The 16661-nt window shown below is 47.3% G+C and overlaps 1 protein-coding gene across 4 annotated transcripts in view; it reads right to left on the reverse strand.

Annotated features, from left to right (window-relative positions):
• mrvi1 (murine retrovirus integration site 1 homolog) overlaps window positions 1-16661 on the reverse strand; it is a 207697-nt gene that overhangs the window by 12321 nt on the left and 178715 nt on the right. For all 4 annotated transcript variants that reach the window (XM_063061569.1, XM_063061567.1, XM_063061565.1 and 1 more), the window contains 2 exons: window positions 5841-5983; window positions 3261-3380 (listed from right to left, as the gene is read on the reverse strand). In XM_063061569.1, the coding sequence (XP_062917639.1) occupies window positions 3261-3380; window positions 5841-5983 (263 nt within the window). The remainder of the gene's footprint in view (window positions 1-3260; window positions 3381-5840; window positions 5984-16661) is intronic.

Here is a 16661-nt window from a genome sequence, read left to right on the forward strand (position 1 = left end):
GGGAGAAATTAATGGAAGTTTCAGAAATCGACGTTCATGCGTTCAGGTTGGAAGCTACTAAGACAGAATATGAGGTGCTGCTCCTCCATCCTGAGAGTGGACTCCTTGTGGTAGTAGAAGGCCATTAAGGTGGAATAGGAATGGGAAATAGAATTATAATGTTTGGTCACCAAAAGATCCTGCTTTTTAAAACAATAACTATCACATTTTTACAACATCTTATGATCTCAGTCAGGGCATGAAGGATACGGGGAGAAGGCTGGGAAAATGGATCAGCCATGATGAAATGGCGGAGCAGACTTGATGGGCCAAGTGGCCTAATTCTCCTCTTATTTCTTATGGTCTTATGGACACCCTCTGTGCTTCACCGGAGAGTTACTGACACCATGCCGGATTAGCGTCATTGGGTTTATTTATCACATCGAAACATCGGAGCATCTAGTACAGTGAAATGTGTTGTTTCTGTCAATGGCCAACGCAGTCCGAGGTTGTGCTGGGGGCAGCCCACAAGTGTCCCCAAACAACCTGTTACCAACATAGTGTGTCCACCATGTTCTGTAGAACACAAGCAATAACATGATTAGATTATCTTCATTTGTCACACGCACGTTGAAACATACGGTGAAATGTGTCGTTTGCGTTCACCACACAATCTGATGCCAACATAGAAGGGCCACAGGTCACGTACATAGTTGGAATGTAGGAGGAAAGCCACGTGCTCATGGGGAGAACGTACGAGCTCAACGTTCTCCCTGCAGATGGTGGCAGGATTTGAACCCCAATCGGTGATTGCAGGCACTGTAAAACGATTAAGCTAACCGCTATTCTGCTGGGCTGACCCCGTCTGGGCTAGGACCAGAATCGTTGCAAGGAGCTTCACACTGGCTCAGTGGTCAGGAGGGGAACGTCAGGGCTCAAAGCCACAATAACCGTAAGAAGAGTGGCCAATTGTAGTAAGACTGATCAACACCTCCACCCACTGCTTTATTAGTTCCTGTCAGTCACCTGTTGTCCAGTCCAGTGTCACTTTATGGACATACAATCAATCTATGAGTATAAGCTGTCCTATGTCCTGATGAAGGGTTTTGGCCCGATACGTCAACTATTTACTCTTTTCCATAGATGCTGACTGAGCTGCTGAGTTCCTCCAGGAGTCTATGTGTGTTGCTCTGGATTTCCAGCGTCTGCAGAGTTTCATGTGTTTGTACTAATATTTATTGTTTTTTTATTATAAGGCATCAGACCATAGAATTAGGAGCAGAATTAGGTCACTTGACCCATTGCATCTGCTCCACCTTTCTTTCATGGCTGATTTATTATCTCTGTCACTGCCATTCTCCTGCCTTTCCCCCCCGTAACCTTTAACAACCTGACTAACCAAGAATACTTTAAACCTCTGTTTTAAATATACCCAATGACTTGGTCTCTACAGCTATTAATGGCAATGAATTCCACAGATTCACTACCCTCTGGCTGTAGAAATACCTTCTCACCTCTGTTCTAAATGGACATCCCTCTAATCCGAGACTGTGCCCTCTGGTGTGAGACTCCCGCGCCACAGGAAGCATTCTCTTCACAGTCACTCAGTCGAGACCTTTTCAGTATTTGCTAGAGACCCAGAGACATCAATCACTCCTCATACATTAACCCTTTCGTTCCTGGGATCATTCTCGTGAACCTTCTCTGGACCCTCTCCAATGCCAGCACATCCTTTCTTAGATATGGGGCTCAAAACTGCTCACAATACTCCAAGTGTGGTCTGACCAATGTGTTATAAAGCCTCAGCATCACATCCTTGCTGTTATATTCTAGTCCTCTTGAAATGAATGCAAACATCACATTTGCCTTCCTCCCCACAGACTCAACCTTCAAGTTAACCTTTAGGAAATCCTGCATGAGGACTCCCAAGTCCCTTTGCACCTCTGATTTCTGAATTTTCAACCATCCACCCTGATTTTTATTAACATCAATTTTTCAAACTTCCAGTAATTCCCCCCCCCCATCTCTTTTTCCATCCCCCATTATGGCTCTCCTCCCACCTCTTCTCTTTTCCTCACCTGCCCATCATCTCCCTTTGGTGCCTGTCCTCCTTCCCTTTCTCTGATGGTCCACTCTCCTGTCCTACCAGATTCCTTCTCCAGCCCTTTACCTCTTCCACATCACCTCCCAGCTTCTTACTTCATTCCCCTTCCCCACCCACCCACCTACCTTCCCCCTCACCTGGTCTCACCTGTCACCTGCCAGCTTGTACTCCTTCCCCTCCCCCATCCACCCACCTTCCCCCTCACCTGGTCTCACCTGCCACCTGTCAGCTCGTACTCCTTCCCCTCCCCCATCCACCCACTTTCCCCCTCAACTGGTCTCACCTGTCACCTGCCAGCTTTTCTCCTTCCCCCACCCACCTCCCCCCTCACCTGGTCTCACCTGTCACCTGCCAGCTTTTCTCCTTCCCCCACCCACCTCCCCCCTCACCTGGTCTCACCTGTCACCTGCCAGTTTGTACTCCTTCCCCTCCCCCGCCCATTCACCTTCTCCCTCACCTGGTCTCACCTGTCACCTGCCAGTTTGTACTCCTTCCCCTCCCCCATCCACCCACCTTCCCCCTCACCTGGTCTCACATGTCACCTGCCAGCTTTTCTCCTTCCCCCACCTACCTCCCCCCTCACCTGGTCTCACCTGTCACCTGCCAGTTTGTACTCCTTCCCCTCCCCTACCCATTCACCTTCTCCCTCACCTGGTCTCACCTGTCACCTGCCAGTTTGTACTCCTTCCCCTCCCCCATCCACCCACCTTCCCCCTCACCTGGTCTCACCTGTCACCTGCCAGCTTCTCTCCTTCCCCCACCCACCTCCCCCCTCACCTGGTCTCACCTGTCACCTGCCAGTTTGTACTCCTTCCCCTCCCCCGCCCATTCACCTTCTCCCTCACCTGGTCTCACCTGGTCTCACCTGTCACCTGCCAGCTCGTACTCCTTCCCCTCCCCCATCCACCCACCTTCCCCCTCACCTGGTCTCACCTGTCACCTGCCAGCTTTTCTCCTTCCCCCACCTACCTCCCCCCTCACCTGATCTCACCTGTCACCTGCCAGCTTTTCTCCTTCCCCTTCCTTTCAAGTGCTGATGAAGGGTCTCAGCCCGAAACACGGACTGTTTATTCCCCTCGATAGATGCTGAGTTCCGCCAGCATTCTGTCAGTGCATTACTATCTCACGCACGCTCTGCGCAAGCACACACAGCAGATGCTGGCTGGGGCAGTCTTACCCTTTGTTGAAGGCTTCCTCCTCAATCTTGGCCTTGGTCTCCAGGCTGGTGAGGTCAAGGCTGAGTGGACGCACGGTGCCTGCTGCTGTCTGCGCCACCTCTTTATCGTCATTCTGCTTCCTGCAGTGCACACAGGAAACAAACTCACGTTTAATTATAATTCAACCATACACGAATACAGCCAAACAAAATGGCGTTACCCTGGGGCCAAGGTGCAAAACGCAGTAGCTGGAGGGAGACCAGTATCGTAGTGGGAAGGTTTGCTAACGCTGCGGGGGGAGGGGACGGTTAAACTACAGTTCCGGAGGATGGGAAGCAGAGAGTCAGAACAGTTAGTGGAGAAGTTGTGCGGATAGATGTGGTTAAAACCTCAGACAAAGTCAAGAATCAGATGTTTGAGCATGGTGTGACTAATATCTGAGCTCTGTAGATTTCAATGCAAGAAACATAGAAACATAGAAACCCTACAGCAAAAAACAGGCCCTTTGGCCCACAAAGCTGTGCCAAACATATACTTACTTGAGAAATTACCTAGGGTTACCCATAGCCCTCTATTTTTCTGATTTCCATTTACCTATCAAGGAGTCTCTTAAAAGACCCTATCATATCTGCCTCCACCACCGTTGCCGGCAGCTCATTCCACGCACTCACCACTCTCTGGGTAAAAAAATTTACCCCTGACATCTCCTCTATACCTACTCCCTAGCACCCTAAACCTGTGTCCTCTTGTGTTAGCCATTTCAGCCCTGGGAAAAAGCCTCTGACTATCCACATGATCAATGCCTCTCATCATCTTATACACCTCTGTCAGGTCACCTCTCATCCTCCGTCGCCCCAAGAAGAAAAGGCCGAGTTCATTCAACCTATTCTCATAAGGCATGTCATAAAACCATCCCAGCCTGTCCAGTCTTCCCTTATAATTCCACTCCTAGGGAGATTCCTGTGAATGCCTTCTGTGCCCCTCTCTCATTGGGAGACCGATTATCCTTTACCAGTCCAGTCTGGACCATAAGACCATAAGGCACAGGAGCAAAATTAGGCCATTTGGCCCATCAAGTCTGTTCTACCATTCCACCAAGGCTAATTTATTATCACTTCAAATCCTATTCTGGTGCCTTTTCCCCCATAACTTTAGATCCCCTGACTAATCGAGGACCTTTCATCCTCCGCTTTAAATATACCCAATGATTTGGCTTCTGCAGCCATCCGTAGCGATGAATTCTGCAGATTCACCACACTCTGTCTAAAGAAATTCCTCCTCAATTCTGTTCCAAAGGGATGTCCCTCTATTCTGAGGCTGTGCCCTCTGGTCCTGGACTCATTCACTATAGGAAATAATCACTCGACATCTGCTCTATATAGGCCTTTCGATAGATTTCAATGAGATACACCCATTTGGCGAGTACTGGCCCAGAACTATCAAATGCTCCTCATACGTTAACTCTTTTATTCCTGGAATCACTCTCGTGAATGTCCTCAGGACACTTTCCAATGCCGGCACATCGGAAAAGTCCATCTGTGACTCCAGCCCCAGCAGTCATCAGAACCTCTGGAGTTCCCTGACCCTGGCACAAGACTCCACCAGAGAGGAGGAAGAAGTGTTGCCAAGTGTCCTGGAGATTCCTGGAGCTGGCCTCTGGAATCCTGTCATTCATCATCAAACCCTTCTGAGGACAGTGGAGGTGGGGAGTGGGCTGTGGGCCGAGAGCCGAGAGCACGGTGGCAGAGGTGGCAATGTTACTGGGAAAACAGAATCCTACCCAGGAACAGAATTAAGTTCCAGATAGAGTCATTGACTTATACGGCAGGGAAACACGTCCTTCAGCCCAGCTCATGCCGGTCAAGATGTCAAAATGACCCACAGCAACACACACACAATGCTGGGGGAGCACAGCAGGTCAAGCAGCATCTATGGCAATAAACAAAGAGTCAACATTTCAGGCAGAGACCCTTCATAAGGACTGGAAATGAAAGGGAGGGAGTCCTATTTCCCTGCATGTGCCCTCTACCCTTCCAAACATTTCTCATCCATATACCTGTCCAAGTGTTTTTTAAATATCGTAATTGTTTTCACCTTAACCACTTCCTCTGCAAGCTCATTCCATATACCCACCACCCTCAGGACCCCTTAAATCATTCCCCTCTCACCTTAAACCTGCGCCTTCTAGTTTTCAACTCCCCTACTCAGGGGAAAGGACTGTGACCAAATACCCTATTAGGTCCCTCAAAACTTTAGAAAAAGCTCTACAAGGTCTCCCCTTAGCCTCCCTCGCTCCAGCAAAAACAGCCCCAACGTGTCCAGTCCTTCCTTATAATTCCAGGCCTCCAGTCCTGGGAACTTTCTCAGAAATCACTCCTGCACCTTCTCCATCTTAATCACAGCCTTCCTGTAACATGGGACCAGGATTGCCTGCCCCTCCACCTATCTCCGTATCATCTGTAAAAGTTGCAAAAAAGCCATCAGTTCTGTCATCAAAATCATTGACAGTTACAGATCTGACCCTCTCCCAGCAGCTCCAAAAGCCACTCATCACAGGGCAAGCAGGGAGGGACAGGAATGGAGGCCTGGAGCGGACTCACATTTCCATGACGGGGGCCAGCATCGGGCTGGTTCTGCTGGAGCTGCTGGGAACCGCGCTGGTAGTGCTGGTGATGGTTTCCGAGCTGCTGCTGTTGCTGGTGGAGCTCGCAGTGTTGGCTTCAGTGTTATTGTTGGACTCCATCTACAACAGAACAAGAGGAGACAGTTAATTAACAACATAAGTATTGAGGCTTAGTTGTATAACTGGTTACTGAGGCCCAATTATTATATGCCTTTTTGGTCACCTACCTACAGGAAAGATATTAGAGGAAGCTTTCAAATACCAACAGAAGGCAACTAAGAAAGTCATTAAGCAGGTAAAGATGGAATACAAAAGTAAGCTAGCCAATAATATTAAAGAAGATACCAGAAGTTTCTTCAGATACATAAAGTGTAAAAGAGAGGTGTGAGTGGATATTGGACTGCTGGAAAACGATGCTGGAGGGGTAGAAATGGGAGATAAGGAATGAGTGGACTAACTGAATGGTTCCAGGTGTCAGGGCTCATAAAGTGTGTGAAGTTACCATTACCAGGGAGAAGGTTCTTGGGAAACTGAAAGGTCTGAATGTAGATAAGTCTCCTGAACCAGATGGTGTACATCCCAGAGTTTTGAAAGAGATGGCTGAATAGATCATGGGGGCATTAGTAAAGATCTTTCAAGAATCACTATATTCTAGAATGGTTCTGGAAGACTGGATAACTGGAAATGTCACTCCACTCTTCAATATGAGTGAGAAGCAGAAGAAAGGAAGCCATCGTCCAGTTGGAGTTAGAGTCGATTATTAAGGATGAGGTCTCAGGGTACTTGGAGGCACATGATAAGATAGGCTGTAGTCAGCATGGTTTCCTCAAGGGAAAACCTTTGCCTGAAAAATCTGTTGGAATTCTTTCAAGAAATAACAAGCAAGATAGACAAAGGAGAATCAGTTGATGTTGTGTACTTGGATTTTCGGGAGGCCTTTGACAAGGTGCCACACATGAAGCAATGAACCCATGGTATTACACAAACAATTCTAGCATAGACAAAGCAGTGAATGATTGGCAGGAGGCAAAGAGTGGGAATCAAGGGAGCCCTTTCTGGTTGGCTGCCAGTGACTAGTGGTGATCCACAGGGGTCTGTATTGGGACCAATTCTTTTTTCATTATATGTCAATGATTTGGATGAAATTGATGTCTCCTATGGTAGGAAAGTCTAAGACCTGAGAACACAGCCTCAGGACAGAGGGAAGTCCTTTTAGAACAGAGGTAAGGAGAAATTTCTTTAGCCAGGAAGTGGTGAATATGTGGAATTTCTTGCCAGAGGCAGCTGTGCAGGCCAAGTCTTTACATATATTTAAGGCAGAGGTTGATAGATTCTCGATTAGTCAGGACATGAAGGGATACTGGGAGAAGGCAGGAGATTGAAGCTGGGAGGAAGAATAAATCAGCCATGATGAAATGGCGGAGCAGACTCGATGAGCAAATGGCCTAATTCTGCTCCTCTGTCTTATGGTCTTATATCAATAAATTGAAAGAGTGCGGAGAAAATCTACAAGGATGTTGTTTGGACTTGAAGACTTGAGTTTTAGGGAAAAATTGAAAAGGTTCGATCTTATTCCCTGGAATTAGCAGAATGTGGGAGATTTTATTGAGGTATACAAAATTATATAGATAGGTGTAGGGGTTGGGTTAGGGTTAGATAGGGTTAGAGCTATTGATAGGGTAAATGCTTTTTCCACTGCGGTCTAGAATTAAAGGTGAAAGGTGAAACATTTAAGGGGAACACGAGGGAGACTTCTTCTCTCAGAGGGTGGTGAGAGTGTGGAATCAGTTGCCCACCAACTGTTGGATGCGGGTTCGATTTCAACATTTAAGAGAAGTTTGGATAGGTACATGGATAACAGGGCTGTGGAAGGCTATGGTCTGGGTGCAGGTCGATGGGTCTAGGTAGATTAATGTTTTAGAACATAAGAACATAAGAAATAGGAGCAGGAGTAGGCCATCCGGCCCTCGAGCCTGCCCCGCCATTCAATAAGATCATGGCTGATCTGTCCGTAAACTCATCTCCATCTACCTGCCTTTTCCCCATAACCCTTAATTCCCTTACTATGTGAAAACCTATCTAACTGTTTCTTAAATATATTTAGTGAAGAAGCCTCAACTGCATCCTTGGGCACAGAATTCCACAGATTCACCACTCTCTGGTAAAAACAGTTTCTCCTCATCTCCATCTGAAATCTTCTCCCCTGAATCTTGAGGCAATGTCCCCTAGTTCTAGTCTCACCTACCAATGGAAACAACTTTCCTACTTCTATCTTATCTATCTCTTTCAAAATTTTGTGTTTCTATAAGATCCCCTCTCATTCTTCTGAATTCCAGAGAGTATAGTCTCAGGCGACTCAATCTCTCCTCATAGGTTAACCCCTTCATCCCTGGAATCAACCTTGTGAACCTCCTCTGCACTGCCTTCAAAGCCAGTATATCCTTCATCAAGTGTGGAGACCAGAACTGCACACAGTACTCCAGGTGCGGCCTCACCAGTACCCTGTATAGTTGCAGCATGACCTCCCTGCTCTTGAATCCAATCCCTTTAGCAATGAAGGCCAACATACTGTTTGCCTTCTTAATAACCTGTTGTACCTGCAAGCCAACTTTTTGCGATTCATGAACAAGCACTCCCAAGTCCCTCTGCACAACAGCATGCTGCAATCTTTCACCATTTAAATAATAATCTGCTTTTCTATTATTCCTTCCAAAGTGGATGATCTCACATTTACCAATGTTGTATTCCATCTGCCAGACCTTGGCCCACTCATTTAACCTATCTATATCCCTCTGCAGACTCTCCACATCCTCTGTACAATTTGCTTTTCCACTCAGTTTAGTGTCATCAGCAAATTTTGCTACGCTACACTCAGTCCCCTCTTCTAAATCATCAATGTAAATGGTAAACAGCTGTGGGCCCAGCACCGACCCCTGCGGCACCCCACTCACCACTGACTGCCAACCGGAGAAGCACCCATTTATACCAACTCTCTGCCTTCTATTGGTTAACCAATCCACTCTCCATGCCAATACACTTCCTCCAACTCCGTGCATCCGTATCTTATTTATTAAGTCTCTTGTGCGGCACCTTATTGAACGCCTTCTGGAAATCCAAGTATACAACATCCACCTGTTCCCCTCTATCCACTGCACTCATTATGTCCTCAAAGAACCCCAGCGAGTTTGTGAAACAGGACCTGCCCTTTCTGAATCCATGCTGCGTCTGTCTAATGGAACCACTCTTTTCTAAATGTTTCGTTATTTCTTCCTTAATGACAGCTTCAAGTATTTTCCCGACTACAGATGTTAAGCTAACTGGCCTATAGTTGCCTGTCTTTCGTCTACATCCTTTTTTAAAAAGTGGCGTGACATTTGCAGTCTTCCAATCCGGCGGGACCTCCATTATCACAGCTGCTTGTGGGATCTTGATGCATACAAGTTGGCTGCATATTTTCTATATCTAAAACAGTTATTTGCCTGCAAATTGCTTAGAGATACCCTGCGGTCAGGCAACTGTAAATAATTTCATGTTCACCTTCTGGTCAATGCGGTGTTCAGTAACAAAAGGTCAAATGGATGGGTTTTGCCACCCTTTTGATGCTTTTTTGCGGGGTAGTGGAAATCCATTAAGGGTCATTTTTTCAGATAGTGGAGATAGTAGAGCTGTTGCTTCAGTTCTAGCAACCCCGGTTCAATCTTTACATCGGGTACTGTCTGTGTGGAGTTTGCATGTGTTCCCCGTGACCACATGGATTTCCTCCGGGACCTCTGGTTCCCTCCCACAACACAATTTAGCATGGACTAGATGGCTGAAGGGCCTGTTTCTATGCTGTAGTGGTCTACAATTCTACAAACTGCGCACAGCAAGCTTCTGCACTCTATAAGGTGATAGCAAGATAAAACAGGTGCAGACACTGCAAATACGGAGAATAAAGAATTAAAATGTTGCAGACTCTCAAGAATCAGCCAGCAGCTGTGGAGAGGGAACCAGAAAGGATTTTGATTTGGAGCATTGTCAGTTCATCTCTTCACACAGAATATGTCTGATAAATAATGTCACAATGTCCATTTCAATGTCCAATTTGTACTGGTGGAGGGATAAATGTGGACGTGGGAGGCCAACACTCTCTCTCTTCTTTAAGCCGTGTCTGCCCCATGGAATAGATCTGCTTTAAGGCCCTACTGAGGGATCAGATTGCGTTGTGTCCAGATTGTTGGTTCTCAAACACACTACTGGTCAGTGCGTGTCACAGAGCACAGATACAGGCTATTCAGCCTGACCAGTCCAGTCTGACCCATCTAGTCCCAATGTCCTGCATTTGGCCATACCCTTCCAAGCTCCTTCACTCCATGTAGCTATCCAAATGCTTCTTAACTGATACCAGTGTACCTGCCTCACTCACTTTCCCTGGCAGATCGTTCCATCTAATCACCACCCTCTGTGAGAAAACATTGCCCCTCACGTCCCCTCTAAATCTTTCCCCTCTCTTCCTAAGTCCATTCCCTTACTCCTCTTCCCTGGGGAAAAGACTGTAACTGTCCACCTTATCTATGCCCCTCATAACTTCAAACATTTCTATTATGTCAACCATCATTAAAAGCTTCAAAGATTCATTTATTATCAAAGTATACAACTCTGAAATTCTTTAATTCTCCGGGTTGCCGTGAAAGCAAGAAAGAGAAGGAAGGCAGCACAATCATCATCCCTCAAATCCCTCCTCCCCACAAAAACAGAACAAAAATGGAACAGGCACATCGACCCCCAAATCCCTCCTCCCCACAAAAACAGAACAAAAATGGAACAGGCACATCGACCCCCAAATCCCCCCTCCCCACAAAAACAGAACAAAAATGGAACAGGCACATCGACCCCCAAATCCCCCCTCCCCACAAAAACAGGACAAAAATGGAACAGGCACATCATCCCTCAAATCCCTCCTCCCCACAAAAACAGAACAAAAATGGAACAGGCACATCGACCCCCAAATCCCTCCTCCCCACAAAAACAGAACAAAAATGGAACAGGCGCATCGACCCCCAAATCCCTCCTCCCCACAAAAACAGAACAAAAATGGAACAGGCACATCATCCCCCAAATCCCTCCTCCCCACAAAAACAGAACAAAAATGGAACAGGCACATCGACCCCCAAATTCCCCCTCCCCACAAAAACAAACAAAATGGATCAGGATCACTGACCCCCAAATCCCTCCTCCCACACAAAAAAACCTGAAAAGATCAGGCGAAGAAGCACAGAATATAAAAACTGTATGACTGAAGAAAGAGTTTATAGTCCAAGTACACATCCAGAATGCAGAAAAAACCTGGGCACAATCTCCAGTTGCAGCAGCAGAGCCTCCCCTCTCTGGTACAGAGCAACCAATCAAAAGATAGGCAGCCAGTGCGCACTCTCTGCATTTGCTTGGATGCTTCAATCTCCCTCCTCGCTTTAATCAAAATAAGGAGCCACACATCAGTCTTACAGCCTGTCTGCTATGAGGTTCACGCATGTGCCTCAGCCTCTGGGAATCCTCTCAGAGACAGCAGAGTGCCGGAACACCCAAACGATCTCCAAAGTTCCGCCCTCAGCTTGATATTGCAATTGCCTTGGTCGCTTTAATCGGCAAAACAACGGAAGCTAAAGTCAGCGAAATGAGGTCAAATAAGGGCTCGTATCCTCCAGACTTCTCACCATGAGGTTCGCTCACGCAGCCCCTACCTTCCGGAATCCTTTCTGAGACTGCAGAGCAGCAAAGCACCCCAAACAATCTCCAAACAGCGAAACACAGGGTCCAACAGTTTCAGAATCACATTCAAGACAAGAAACAAATGTAAAGGACATGAAAGAAGTGAAAAAATGGTTCCATGATCTATCCAGGAGATGTTGACCAAAGGAGCGTTGTACGCAGGTGTCATCTTGACTGGAAGTTCTTGATCACCATTCTCCCACGTTCCAGGGAATAAAGACCCTAACCCTAGCCTGGCCAACCTCTCCCTGTAACTCAGGCCCTTGAGTCCTGGCAACATCCTCATAAACCTTCTCCACGCTCTTTTCAGTTTAACCACATCCTTCTTACAACAGGGTGACAACAACTGTGCAAACTCCAAGTGAAACCACATCAGTGACGAGTACAACAGCAGCATAATGTCCCAGATCCTAGACTCAGCACCTGGCTGATGAAGGTCAATGTGCTAAACGCCTCTTTTTTAAACTACCCCTTCTATCAGCGATGCTGCTTTCAAAAAACTATGTGGTGGTATTCCTCAGTTCCTCTGCCCCCTCAGTCATAGTATAAAGTTATACGGTGGTTTAACTTTCCAAAATGCCTCAACTCACACTCATCTGTATTGAAATCCTCTGAAACACAGCTTAGACTTTTCATGAAGTTGCGCAGATTAAGAGCTGAGAGAACAAGAACTTAAAAGCAAGGATGTAACGCTGAGGCTTTCTACAGTAAGACATTGGTCAGACCACACGTGGAGTATTGTGAGCAGTTTAGGGGCCCCTTATCTAAGAAAGGATGTGCTGGCATTGGAGATAGTCCAAAGGAGGTTCATGAGAATGACCCCAGGAATGGAAGGGTTAATGTGTAAGGAGTGTGAAGACTCTGAGGCTGTAGTCACTGGAGTTCAGAAGAACGAGGGAAAGCCTCAGTGAAACCTACCAAATACTGAAAGGCCTAGATAGAGTGGATGCTTCCTGCAGTAGGAGAGTCTAGGGCCAGAATGCACAGCCTCAGAACAGAGGGATGTCCATTTAGAATAAAGTTGAGGAGGTATTTCTCCAACCAGAGGGTGGTGAATCTATGGAATTCATTGCCACAGGCAGCTGAGGAGGCAAAGTCATTGGGTATATTAAAAGCTGAGGTTGATAGGTTCTTGATTAGTCAGGGCATCAAAGGTTATGGTCAGAAGGCAGGAGAAAACTGGATTAAGAGTGATAGTCAATCAGCCATGATTTACTGATGCTTACAAAGCCACGACCCTCCCCTACCTGGGACAGCCCGACCATCTTTCATTGTTTCTGTTTCCCAGGTAGAGCCCGGTCATTAAACGTGTGAAACCCACAATGAAGACTATTAAGATCTGGCTGGAGGGTGCTGACCCTGCTCTTCAGCACCAATTCCAGCACACAGACTGGAGCGCGTTTGCTGCCCATACCACCACAGACTCTCAGATTAACATTGACTTATATACCAACTCTGTCCTTGAGCACATCAACAAGTGTGTAGATAGAGTGACATCACAAAAACAAGTAAAAGTTCTCCCCAATCAGAAACCATGGATGAACAGAGAGGTTCGCCTCCTGCTCAAAGCCGGAGATTCAGCCTTCAGGTCTGGAGACCAGGAGGCTTACAGCTCAGCCAGGGCCAACCTGAGGAGGGGAATCTCTCAGGCTAAACACATATACAAACAGAGAATCGAGGAGCATTTCAACTCCTCGGACCCCCGACGCATGTGGCGTGGCATACAGGTCATTACAGACTTCAAACCACCTAGTACTGTGCCCCCTTCCAGCTCTGCTTCCCTCCCTGATGAGCTCAATTACTTCTACGCTCGCTTTGACCAAGAGAACAAGGAGGTCACCCTCAAAGTGGATCTCCCACCTGGTGAACTGCCTCTCTCACTTTCCACCTCCGATGTTTGCGCCACCCTGAGCAGGGTGAATGTACGGAAGGCAGCTGGTCCGGATGGAATACCTGGCTGTGTGCTCAGAGTCTGTGCAGGGCAGTTGGCCGGGGTCTTCACGGACATTTTTAATCTGTCCCTGGCCCAGGCAGTTGTCCTCATGAGCTTCAAGATCACCACCATCGTGCCAGTGCTGAAGCATTCCACTGCCACGGGCCTGAATGACTTCCGTCCAGCTGCACTCACCCCCTTCATTGCAAAGTGCTTTGAGAGACTGGTTCCATCACATCTGAAATCCTGTCTGCCCACTACCCTGGACCCCCATCAATTTGCCTATCACACCAACAGGTCAACAGAGGATGCCATCTCCACGGCACTTCACTCTGCCCTGACCCACTTGAACAGCCCCAACTCTTACATCAGAATGCTGTTCATTGACTTTAGTTCAGCATTCAATACTGTGATCCCCTCCAAGCTGATTGCCAAACTTCACCAACTTGGTATCAGCTCATCCCTCTGCAATTGGACCTTGGACTTACTGACTAACAGACATTAGACAACCTCTCCTCCTCCACTCTCACCCTGAACACTGGCGTGCCTCAAGGCTGTGTGCTGAGCCCTCTTCTGTACTCCCTTTTCACCTATGACTGCGTTCTTGTACATAGTTCTAACTCCATAATCAAGTTCGCAGACGACACCACGGTGGTTGGCCTGATCAGAGGGGATGACGAGACTGCCGACAGGGACGAGGTCCAGCACCTGGCCGCGTGACATGCCGACAACAACCTGGCCCTTAACACCCAGAAAGCCAAGGAGATGATTGTGGACTTCAGGCATGCTAGGAGCCACACTCACATCCCCATCTACATCAACTGAGCTGTAGTGGAGCATGTATCAAGCTTCAAATTCCTTAGTGTCCACATTTCCGAGGATCTCACCTGGTCCCTGAGCTCCTCCATCCTGATCAAAAAGGTGCAACAGCACCTTTATTTCCTGCAGAGCATCAAGAAAGCTCACCTCTGTCCCAGGATACTGACGGACTTTTACCGCTGTACCATTGACAACATACTCACCAACTGCATCTCAGTGTGGTATGGCAATTGTCCCATATCGGACCGCAAAGCAGTCCAGCGTGTGGTGAAAACTGCCCAGCGGATTATCGGCACCCAATTGCCCACCGTTGAGAACATCTACCATAAACGCTGCCTGTGCAGGGCGAAAAGCATTATCAAGGATGCATCTCACACTAACCATGGACTTTTTACTCTCCTCCCATCCGGTAGGCGCTACAGGAGCCTCCGCTCCCACACCAGCAGGCACAGGAAGAGCTTCTTCCCTGAGGCTGTGACCCTGCTGAACCTCACATCACAGCGCTAAGCAATATTACACCCATATTGTACTGTCTCAGTACTTTTATTTTTGTGTGCTGTAGCACTTACTTTTTATTCACAGTTATTTTGTAAATAACACTATTCTTTGCATTTCTGGTCAAATGCTAACTGCATTTCATTGGCTTTGTATCTGTACTCGGTACAATGACAATAAAGTTGAATCTAATCTAACCTAATCAAATGATGGAATGGCAGAGCAGATTCGATGGGCTGAAAGGCCTAATTCTCCTTCTTTGTCTTCCAATCTTTAATGCCCCGTAGGGCCGGAAGGAGAGGGTGGCGGGGGGGGGGGCAGCAATATCAGGGAGAAACAAACAAGAGCTGACATCTGAGACTGAGCTGACGTCAGCATGGTGACGTCAGGTCTGGAATGCGATTACTAGGGCCTGCCTGTTTGTTACAGAGTTCCTGTCGACAGATCAGACCGTCAATTTCACATTCTTTACATTCCTGTCGAGAGTTGACCCCAAGGGAATAAACGCCGTCACACTGCCCAAACCTTGCTAATACTTTCTGACAAACCACAGGCTGCAGCTCTTGTAGGCCCTTACAAAGATTCAAGTTTATTTACTGTGCACACATCGAAACTTCAGGTAGATGGGTCTCTTCAGCTGCGGGTGGCTGCTCATCTAAGAGAAGAAGAACTTTGATCTCAAACCTCCATTGCCTTGTGGCCAAACCCACTCATGGGGAAGGCTTCGGGGGTAAATCCCGAGGAAAATTCCGGAGGCAGTCCTACATTGTCTTCAGCGCTGACTGCCGACTCCTGTGATGCCGCTGGTTCCAAACTGTATCGGTGTCTGTTGTTCATCAGCTGTGTGAAGGGGTGGGGGCTGCTGTGTGGACAACAGCTTGCTCTCCATGTCGTACTGCCCCAGCTTGTGTGTTACATAGACAGCTTGGACGCAACGCCCATTGTCGACCCTGACCAACGGAGGGCACCAACGTTGAAGCATACAGTGAAATGTGTCATTTGCATTAACAACCAACACACCCAAGGGTGTCCTGGGGGCAGCCTGCAAAAGTCCCAGCACTCATTCTGACAATCCCCACAATGCTCGGCAGAACAACCACACCAATCCTCTCACAAACTCAAACTTTCATCTCATCACAAGCCCCGTTCCTCCCTCCTGTCCTCACCCATCTTCTCACAAACTCAAACTTTCACCTCATTACAAGCCCCATTCCTCCCTCCCATCCACACCTGTCCTCTCTCAAACTCCAACTTTCATCTCATCACAAGCCCCGTTCCTCCCTCCTGTCCTCACCCATCTTCTCACAAACTCAAACTTTCATCTCATCACAAGCCCCATTCCTCCCTCCTGTCCACATCTGTCCTCTCACAAACTCAAACTTTCATGTGATCACAATCCCCATTCCTCCCTCCCATCCTCTCAGAAACCCCAACTTTCATCTCATCACAAGCATTGTGTTCCCTCTAATTTGTAATGATCAGTGTGCACAAATATCTTGTGTTGTACAATTGTTTGCCCAGTGACGACAACATGAGCTTTTAAGTGGAAGTAGACCTGAAGCCTTTCTCAGGATAGTAAACTACCAAGTCCAGTTTGTTGTTCATTGTTTAAAAAGAATAAAATAATACGCAGCAATGAGTCTTACTTCTCATACGGCAGCATGTAGTAACCTCAATCCTTTCACATGATTAAAGTTGTCTGAATCAGTCATTGAGACATTTGACTTTAAATGAACTATCAGTCCCCTTGCACTTCACGCCCCTTGCTTAAAAAAAGCATAAATAAGCCAGTTCCTAAATCTC

This window comes from Mobula hypostoma, chromosome 11, assembly GCF_963921235.1.
Source record: "Mobula hypostoma chromosome 11, sMobHyp1.1, whole genome shotgun sequence".
Taxonomy (NCBI): domain Eukaryota; kingdom Metazoa; phylum Chordata; class Chondrichthyes; order Myliobatiformes; family Myliobatidae; genus Mobula; species Mobula hypostoma.